Source organism: Astatotilapia calliptera, chromosome 3, assembly GCF_900246225.1.
Source record: "Astatotilapia calliptera chromosome 3, fAstCal1.2, whole genome shotgun sequence".
Lineage (NCBI taxonomy): Eukaryota > Metazoa > Chordata > Actinopteri > Cichliformes > Cichlidae > Astatotilapia > Astatotilapia calliptera.
This window is the reverse complement of record NC_039304.1, coordinates 49,897,603-49,907,562: the sequence shown is the minus strand read 5'-3', so window position 1 is coordinate 49,907,562 and position 9,960 is coordinate 49,897,603. Positions and strand designations below refer to the sequence as shown.

Genomic DNA, 9,960 nt, shown 5'->3' with positions numbered 1-9,960 from the left:
GTGTCACTGCACAGCTGCAACTTTAGTTACTTTTTGCTTTTTGGTTGTTAATTTATTAACAATATAAAAAGCTCATTTAGGGCTAGGGTCTTAGATCAATAATACAAAAATGTGATCAACAAATCAAACTTTATCGATCCCGTGCTCCGCGGTAGTATTAACATTTCCTACAGCACATTTACCTACATTAGTTTCCATCTGAGCTCATCAACATTTCTATGTACTTTTAATCAACAATAATAATAATAATGAGGAGAATGCACTGGAAATGAAACAAGCCATTCTGATTTTCTTATAAAATATCTTTATTTCAGCTTTTTGTTCCAGATTCAACATAATTATCATTCATATTTTTTGCATAGTTTAAAAAGCACAAGTCGCAGCATAAAAAAGGCGATGGATGTAGAGAGCATTATATGCTTTGAGTCTGGGGTTTATTCAGGTGTGCAGCAGCTAACCACAGACTGTATATGTGAAGATGGATGCAGCTGCCCAGTATGAAAAATGATGCAACGCTTAAGTGTTAAACCTGCATTCTTTCTAATAGCCAGCAGGGGGCAACTCTGATTGTGTGGCGCCTACTTCCCACTCTGACCTGAGTAAACATGCTCCCAGTGTGTTTATGGGGGGAGCTGATACTTTGAAGTCTTAATGAATAAAAAATATTTATTTAGTAAATGACAGTATTTATTACAGTCAGAAAGGATTATAGTATGCTGTGGTAGAAAACAGCAAAGTCTTCACAAACCAATATGTATGACCATTTTTGGTATGTACACATTTAATAATGTTGGGTTTTTCCCTGGGACAAACTGGGCTGATCTTCAAATCATCTGTACCTCACCCCAAATTCACCTTAAAGCTTTAAATCCCTTTCCCGTGTGATAGCCACTGCTTTAGTTGAACTGTAAATGACAAAATATTAGGTGCAATTTAAATCCCATGGCTGTTTTTAAATCATCTCTTAAAAAATGTTTTTGTAATTACAAAATTGAACATTGCAGTTCTTTCAAGGGTCACTGGGAGGCACTGCGTCGCACTTTAGGAGTCACTGCTGCAAAGCAAAAGCTTGAACTATGAACAACCTCTGTAACATCCAGAAAAGTTACTGCTCATTATTTATATACATTACAGTTACAATGTTTTACAACTTAAACATGGAAACAGTACTACATGGTGTCACATTAGTTTCTTTTGAGGCCTAGTTGTCCTTCTTGTGCTCTCTGAGTGTAATCTGGAGTCAGCTCCACTTCCAGTTGTAAGTGCTGACATCACAAATCCAGCAGGTGGTCGATACTTTACGAAGAGAAGTTTATCTCTAGAAGATGTCATGTGAAGGGATGTTACATAAATCTGAATGCAAGAAACAGATTTTGTCCTCTTTTTTTTCAATTTGTCTTCAAAACTTTAACAGAAACTCCTCCAACTTTCCACCTGAGGTTCAAACATCTTGATCTCCACCCATCGAGCTGACTCAAGCTCTAAAATCGAACACTCCAGTCCTCTTCTTTGTTGTCTTCTCCTTACTTCTCCTCTTATTTGGTTGCCTCTATCTCAGGTGTTGGGGGTGGAGCTTCACCTGACGGATCAGCTTGTGGGGGCACCAACTTCTTCTCCAGCCGGGTGACTCTGTGTTTGAGCTTGCTGTGAGTGGCGTCGTGCTCGGCCAGCAGCCGGGCGTAACGGGTCTGCAGGGAGTCCAGGGTGCTCGTCATCCGGTCCACCTTCTCCTCGATCTCTTTGGGGTCTGGGCCCTGCGCTGCCACCTGGAGGACAGAGTTCGTTTTAATAAAGTTTTTATTTCTGTAGACTAGATGTTTGCTAATGTTTCTAAACGAGATAATGTGACTGTACCTCGAGGTCCAGCAGCCCATCCTTCATTAGAATCTGCCTTCCTTTCTCCTCGAGCAGAGCTTTAGCATCTGGATATTCTGTCAGAGCTTCCATCAGGTCGTCTTTGGAAAGACAGAACAGGTCGGAGTAACCGATGCTTCTGATATTAGCTGTCCTCCTGTTTCCTGCCTTACTGCCTGTTGGAGAAGACGCGAGGCTGATTAGGTAACAGAAGCAGTCAGAAGGAAACAGCGCCCAATCCATCGATAACATTTTATGGGATTTTCATTTTTCCCCAGTTTTCTGCAGAAACAAACGTACTTTTATTAAATATTAAACCAGCTTTGGCTCAATAGCAAAACCCATTCTAAAGTTTTGTACATATTTGGGAAAATCTTTTTAAACAGTTCGTCCAAAGGTTTTGGTTTTCTAGCATTAGCACATTATCATTCTAGCATTAGCACATTATCATTCTAGCATTAGCACATTATCATTCTAGCATTAGTTACTGCCATTGTGACCGAAAGGATTAGCTTGCTAATAAAGTCATAAGGCTTACCTTTGATAGCAAGAATGCTGATCTCGCCAAAGTAGCTTCCGTCGCTGAGAACAACAAACTGCTTGAGACCATCGTCAGAAACGACAGCTAGTTTTCCCTCCTTGATGATGTACATCTCTCTGCCAATATCACCCTTCTTACAGATGTAGTCTCCAGGACTGTAGACCTGAGGCTGTAGTTTTAGCACCAGTTCCACCAACAGACCAGCCTCGCAATCCGCAAAGATACGGACCTGCCACACCACACAGAGGAGAAGACCTCATGCTTAGACTTTTTACATTTCTGTTGTATTTATGAGGGGTGCTTAGGAGCGTGCAAAGACCTTCTTCAGTGTGTCCAGGTGGACGTTGATGGCGATCTCAGCTCTCAGTTTGTCAGGGAGGTATTTCAACACTTCCCTCTCATCTACTGCTTTCTTATTGGTCCACAGGAAGTCAAACCACTTGATCACTCGCTTCTCCAGGTCTTTTGTTACCTGGGTTGGAAACAGAAGTATGGGGGAAGGGCTCAAGCAGTGCTTTGATGGGCTACATTACTGGTGTACTGATCATCAGGTGCATTGATACAGAATCTGTTTTCTGGTAAGTAAGAGTCGTTTTTGTCATTAAAAAAAGACAAAAAAGCGAAGCAGGTGTTATGTACAAGCTGAAGCAACTCAAATGGGATTTTCCAATTAGATTTATGTAAAAAAATATTTTATTTCAGATGCAAATACTATTAAAGGACCATTATGATAAAAATCACAGACTAACTGACCTTTCGGAAACTCATGTACTGTTTGATGGCATCAATGCGAGCCTGAAAGTCAGCTCTGGCAGCATTCATGTTGGTGATCATGGAGCCAACGTTACCGACAATGGTAGCAAAAATCAACACACCCACCTGTAGAAAAGCACAGGATATCCATAAACATCTATTCATTGTTGTTTTATATAGTATTAAATAAATAACATGAAAGCAAACGCAGATTTTTCTATTTTATAATCTCTGTATTGTATCAGTAAAGAAATATTGTCAAATTATGCCTAACATCTTACCATCTGTCTGTTTAAGCTTTCAAAACCAACCAAACCTCTTCAGGTAAATCCCCCACAACGCATCTGCTCTCAGGCTTGGGCATTTTTAGCCACATGCTACACAGTCATATACTAAAGCTAAAGTTAGGCCGGACCCACCAGGAAGTCTGTGACGACGAAGAAGTACTCAGAGTTCTCTACAGGTGGTGGTGTTTCTCCAATGGTGGTGAGTGTTAACGTGGACCAGTACATACTGTAGGCATACTTCCTCACCAGACGACCGAACTCTGGATCGGTCGGGTCAGGATACACAAACCTGTCAGAACCGAAACCTGAAAGGACAGGACAGATTAATATGTTACAGCCTTTATCAGGGCTTCCTCGGGGCTTAAATCCAGATAAGGAATGAATCCAACAACCCCACCGATGGCTTTGGAAAAAGAGTAGTAAAGACAGGCATTCCAGTGGATGATGATGAGGATGTACATGACGAGGTTGGAGATACGCAGAAAGTTGGGGTAGTTTGTCCTGGTTTCTGTGCGCTGGAAGAACTCCATCATCCTGAAATGATAGGAGGTTACTCTTGTCACTGCTGAGAAATTCTTAGTTATGTTTGCAGAATAGCAGTAGTGAGGGTTAGACAGTCCAAAACCTCTGTGACATTATGTGTGTATTCAGTATCCTTAGAAAATCATTCTTATTCATTTTATCATCAAATCTCTGACTTTTAGGAAAAGGAAAAGATTCATATTTGTACCTTTGAGTTAAACATCACAACAACTTTTAGTTAAACTGTAAAGAAATGTTGTTCATAAATTCATGGAATTCAAAAATATCTTCCTACTTAGTCCAAAGACTGGTTAGCAGTGATTAACCCTTGTTTACCTGTTAAACCTGAAGAGTTTGTTGAGGCGGATCTCGGGGTAGGTGACGCCGATGGCAAGGTAGAACACGTCAGTGGGAATCATGGACACCAGGTCCAGTTTGAACTGAAAGCTTTTCATGTACCGTTCACGTAACTTCAGCTCGTCCTTCACCAGCAAACCCTGCTCCAGGTAACCTGCAATCACATAATAAGCATTCAAAATTTGTACATGTTTGTACCATTATATTTGTGTGCTTACATTAACGTCTACAACAATCTGTGTGTGTGTGTTCAGACCGGTCCTAGTTCTGAAGACCATGTCACCAAGGTAGATGAGATCTGCCAGGAAGTCCAGGAGGAACCAAAAGATCAAGTAGTCAGTCTGCAACTCCTCGAAACATGCCCTGAAATGGACATGCATGTCATTCAGCACAGTAGTTACTTAAGTAACCAAGCTCTCTGGCATTGTTGGCTTTTATTTAACGGCACTGGGAACTTATTGTTGATATTAAGCTGTTGTTCTTCTGATGCTGTGGGCACCAAAGCCTTTAGAGCACTGACACAAACACATTGTTAGTAAGAAAGTGTGGATTTCATGTTACCTGGCTATAATCAGGGTCCAGTTGTACATGACAGGGATAGTGATCACACCCAGCCAGTAGTAGTACATGTTTCCTGCAGGATCAATCACTGTGATCTCCTTGGGACTGCAAACACATAACCAAATATAATTTGTATTTGCAGCACATGTGTACTTCAGCCTTACACAAGCATTCATAAAATCAGTTTTTCAAGACAGAGCCAGTGTTTCTGTTTAAGAAGATCAACTAAACATACGGGGCCTCCTTGGCTTTCTCCTTTTCTTTCTCCTTTTCTTTCTCCTTTTCTTTCTCCTTTTCTTTTTCTTCTTTCTCTTTCTGCTTTTTCTCCTTCTTCTCTTTTTTCTCCTTTTTTTCTTTCCTAGGAGAGATAATTACAAATAAGCAGTTTTCAGTGTTCATTAAAGTTGAAATATATTGAGATTTATGTGAAAATCTATATATCTGGATATGGACTCAAATTTACTCCTTTTTCTCTTTTTTCTCTTTCTTTTCTTTCTTCTCCTTCTTCTTTTTCTTCTTCTCCTCCCTGCAGGAAAGCAGGATATAAGAGATAAGTTTATATATGCCAATACATTTTACATGTAAGTGTATTTAGTCTGTGTGCGTGTCTTACTCTTCTTCATTGTTGTTGCTGTTATTGACGTTGAAGAGAAACCCCGGTCCAGCTTTTTGGGAGGCTCTGAAACAAAGAAAACGATCTGTTAACCTTCCCATCCATCAATAACCCTGAACAGTTGCCACTAACTGGTGTCATTCTTCAAGAAATTATGAAACTTTAACTTTAGACACTACAGCAGCTGCTAATGGCCTCTGAATCACGATAAAGGTCCATTAGGGTCTCTTCACGAGGCCCACGGGCACCTAAATCCTCTAAAGGACTCCAGAACCTGTTGGAAAATTTGTCTGTGAATACATTTTTGGTCCAAATGTCTTTCAGGTTACTATTTGTTGTTTGTTTGGATATAACTCTGGTAGGCCATTGGCTGGTACCCAAGCCCGATAAGTCCATGAACCTGCTGTCCTATGGCCTACACAGATTTAGCAAGAGGCCCTGAATCATTTTAAACCCATTCGAAAACCTCTTCGAGGACCCACTGAGCCACACTTGAACTACACTTCCCACAGGTGGCTCACAATCATCACTTTCATTACAGTTTTTGAGTCGCATTTGTATGATACTCACCTGTCCTGTGCACCGACTTCACCTGGCTCCTCGTCCATATCTTGTAGAACTATGGAGGGTGGAGTTAATCTGGAGACTTGGTGTGGGAGTAACGGTGCTACCTTGGCCATGGAGATGTTTTTCTTTTGGCTAATTTATGTCCAGAAAGGGAGAAAAAAATGAATTTTGGTGAAACCTTTGCAACACAGAATGTCATAAAGTCAGGACATATCCACGGTGAGTTTAGCATGATGGCATTTTATTTGAACACTTGGATGTGTCCAACCGGGTACCACGATGTCATAAAATACTGTCTTTATGCAACATCATTACAAGTTTGCTTTCCCAGCTGTTCAGTGCTGATGTTGAAAATCTTCCTGGGCCTAAAGAAATACAAGCCTTGCAAAAACTTTAGACCTGACAATAACGTGGTCATCGGTACCTGAACTGATTAGCCTCTGGCATCCCTCTGTGATCCACATTTAGTAGGCCCGCTGCACCATGTTTGCAGCACAAAGTTAGTTGTCTGACAAATTTTCTTTGACCCAAAATGGTATTAAAATAATTGTATTTAAACAACACGAAATTGTCTTATTTTAGCTTATTAAACATTCTTTTCATGAATAATTACTAACAGTTAGAGCTTTACAAAGACTATGAGACTAAAGGAGACCCGGGTGGAAAGGATGGTTTTTAGAAAGACGTTTCATTACCAGGCGTTGTTTGGCCCTAACTGGTCGAACCACATAGGACCTACACAGGATCCAAAGCTGGCAGCTCAATGGCATTTTTGAGGCAGTGCCAACACCTGTATGAGCCATATTTTGCAATATAAGGGTAAGACAGATTTTGTTGTTGACACCTTATCATCTAAGTAGGCCATGTGTGGCTAACTAGGAGCCAAACTGGCTGCTTTATGGACCTGAACCCGGGAACATAAACTGTTTTTATTAGAGATTATTACCGGTTCTTTCTTAAGAACTGATTAGTAACGTTTTATGAAGATTCAGGTAAATAAAGACCCTTTGGTAACACGCAGGTTTTTGTGCTGTAGTGTGGGGTCACCAAGAGTTTAAACAAAAGCAACAGGTAAATTAAGATCACACACACATGAGTATACAACATATCCACTATCAACATTGGACCAAATAAACCTACATTGTTCCCTCACGTTTCCATTTTTATTGTTATCAATTCTATTGAACGAAAACGTGTATGATGTTTAAAAAATGTCTTGCATAATGTGCGGCCTTCTACCCTCAGTCCATTATCTCCTTACTCACCAGCTGATAATCCAACACCTGTGGTTATGTGGCCTAGATCCACCAGCAGCCCATCAAACTCATCTCCATGGAAACAGAGGAGTAACCTCCCATAAACGCACTCCTGTGGAAGCTGGGACCCTTTAAATCCTCACTGGTTTAGAGTCTAGAAGGAAAAAAGGAGAAAAGGGACGGAGGGATGGAAGGAGTGGAGCGTTCGGAGGGTCCAGCAGACGAGTCTCCTCAGTCACCCTGACCAGGATAAAGAGATTAGAGGAGGGATGATACTGTGTGTCTTACGTACGCCTGCACTCAGAGGTGGGGAATGAAACTACTACCATGTGGTTACACATGAAAATATACAACTCCACCTCGACAACTTTAATATTTGTTTCAGTGTTGAGCAAAGACGTAAAACAGCATGTAAAAGTGAATGTGATGCAACGGAGGAGTTCAAGTTAGACAAACAGGAAGCTAGGAAAGAAGGAGAAGAAGTGAAATGTGTCACAGAAGGAGGAGTTAATCAATGAAGCGATTAGAAAGGAAAGAAACGGCTAAATGAGAAACAGAAGAATGTATAACAGCATTACAGGAAGGAGGAAATAAAGAGAAGGATGAAATATGGTGGAGGAAAAAAGGGGACAGAAAGAGTGTGAGGAGTGGTGTGAAAGTAGTGATTGCAGTAGTGAAAAGTGAGGAAGAGCAGATTAGAAAGAGCCGTGCTGGTTTTCCTCTGATCCTCCTGAGTCAGCAGTGTAGCCTTAATAACACACAGCAGCCTTTAACGGGCAGCTTTGATTGGCTTATTGGGAATTAGTCCGTGTGTGTGTGTGTGTTTGCAGCACTGTTACCTTTACTGTCACCACACAAAAACTATAATTCATGTGTGAGTGAAGTACCATCGGCTCTGCAGGGCTGAATCTTCATCCCTTTATATCGCACTAGGAAAATGAACACATGTGTGACATAATCTCCACCACAGTCTTCAGTAACAGGCTTCTTGAAGCTTTTCTTTGGATGTTGGCAGCCTTTCTTTATCATGATGATCCCACACTGTTGAGTGGAGGCCAATCCTATGATAGTGTTTTCTATCCATGCTTTCACTGCACTGGCGGTGTGTTTGGGATCACAGCTGAAAAACGAAGCTGTTGCCAAGCAGGCTCTTTCCAGATGGTATTAGATGGTGGATGGTGGGACATCTCAGCCTCTTCTCCCCGATTCCCTTCCTGAAGAACAGCTTCTTCTTCCTCTGAGACCATTTCTGGCCTCAGCGAGCACCTCGGCAGTTTTAGGCAGTTATTTTAATTCCACTTTAACCGCTTATGCACCAGTCGCCTCAGATTCATTGAAGACATTGACATTAACACTTTGACGTTGAAGAAAATCTTTGGAGTCTTGCTCAAAATTTGAGAGCTGATAATAGGACCATGTTTATAAACTATTTCTTATAAACTTCCTGCTGTTCCAAAAGTGGCCACAATCCAGAAACACATGGCTGCAGATGCAGTTTTTCATTTTAAACTGGGATTTATCGCCCTGCGCTCATGATCCTAAAGCTCCTGTTTAATTTGCAATTACATTTGAAAGAGGGAAACCTGGACCTGGTATTACCTGCTCTGTCATTTCAACAGAGAGTTTATGGCTATTGCTAATTTCCAAACTTTGTCCCTTGTGGGGCTTTTACATTCACACACATGCTCGGAGTGATGAGCTGTGTGGATCCTGTGTCTGTGACTCCCCCCTCATCTGCTGCCCTCTGCTGGATGCTTCTGTAACTGCTCTACTTTGAACCAATGAGTGATTTGTGATCAGTGAGTAAAGCAGTTGAGAATTCAGCTCGGATGCTGTGACAGGTTGAAACCACTGCAACAAGTCCTCTTTGATGTTCCACGATCAGCTGGATGTGGTGTTACTGCAAAGGTGAAGCACAGCAGCTCAGTATTCAGGTGTCAGACCACGAAAAGACACAGATCCACTGCCCTGCAGACCTTTTATAGATTTTTGAAAGTTTAACCTGACATTTAAACTGTTTTTAACAACAACCCCACAGTTACTGATTTATTGTGTTTTACATTATCTGACATTTCTGATTAGTGCTGATGTGCATGAAGTGAACTTCTTCCACTGTTTTGGCAGCCGTTCAGTAAATATGTACACCAGTCCCTCACACTGTTGCACAGGTCCCATCAGTAATGATGACAAAGGATGCTGTCGGTGTGTGTGATGCTTTCATGTGTGTGTGATTTCACTGTGATGAAGCCAGTTTATTGTGGCTATTTCACATTGAGCTGTGATACGGGGCTGTCAGAAATACTCACACCATTAGAAAAACACAAAACCACTGAGCTATGGTGGCAAGAAAAGAGGAAGAAGAGGCTTTTTCCCCCTGATCTAGTGGTTTTCTCAAGCTTTTAAAAAAGATTTTCAATCCTGTTGAATAATTTTGTCCTATTTTCTTCTGTTTTTTTGGATACAAAATAACAATCGTATATTTGAATGTCTGTTTGGACGAAATGTCCCCGAGCATGAATAAAAGACTTCAGAATTTATTTTTCACTTCTGAGAGAAACTTTCTAACATTTCTGTTTCAGGTCATCTTTTTGTAAAACTCTTTATAAACTTACCTAAAACGTAGTGAACAAAACTGCGATCTCAGCCAGA

At 41.0% G+C, this 9,960-nt stretch overlaps 1 protein-coding gene across 1 annotated transcript; it reads right to left on the bottom strand.

Moving 5' to 3' along the window:
* Positions 1–652: 652 nt before the first annotated feature.
* On the bottom strand, positions 653–8,047 carry cnga1b (cyclic nucleotide gated channel subunit alpha 1b). The gene is made up of 15 exons (XM_026163578.1): positions 7,321–8,047; positions 6,059–6,187; positions 5,489–5,554; positions 5,339–5,401; positions 5,111–5,233; positions 4,876–4,980; positions 4,571–4,677; positions 4,294–4,468; positions 3,833–3,969; positions 3,568–3,740; positions 3,149–3,274; positions 2,715–2,867; positions 2,393–2,624; positions 1,855–2,030; positions 653–1,766 (listed from the first exon to the last, which is right to left on the bottom strand). The coding sequence occupies exons 2-15, from the start codon at positions 6,166–6,168 to the stop codon at positions 1,536–1,538; spliced, it is 1,977 nt and encodes a 658-aa protein (XP_026019363.1). The 5' UTR covers positions 6,169–6,187; positions 7,321–8,047; the 3' UTR covers positions 653–1,535.
* Between the last annotated feature and the right edge of the window lie 1,913 nt (positions 8,048–9,960).

Excerpts from the sequence above, each read along its gene's own strand:
- cnga1b (XM_026163578.1), bottom strand. The coding sequence starts at position 6,168 with ATGGCCAAGGTAGCACCGTTACTCCCACACCAAGTCTCCAGATTAACT. Across the intron at positions 4,981-5,110 it reads GAGAAAGCCAAGGAGGCCCC|TCCCAAGGAGATCACAGTGA; the intron begins GTATGTTTAGTT and ends ATGTGTTTGCAG. Across the intron at positions 2,625-2,714 it reads ACCTGGACACACTGAAGAAG|GTCCGTATCTTTGCGGATTG; the intron begins GTCTTTGCACGC and ends GTGGTGTGGCAG.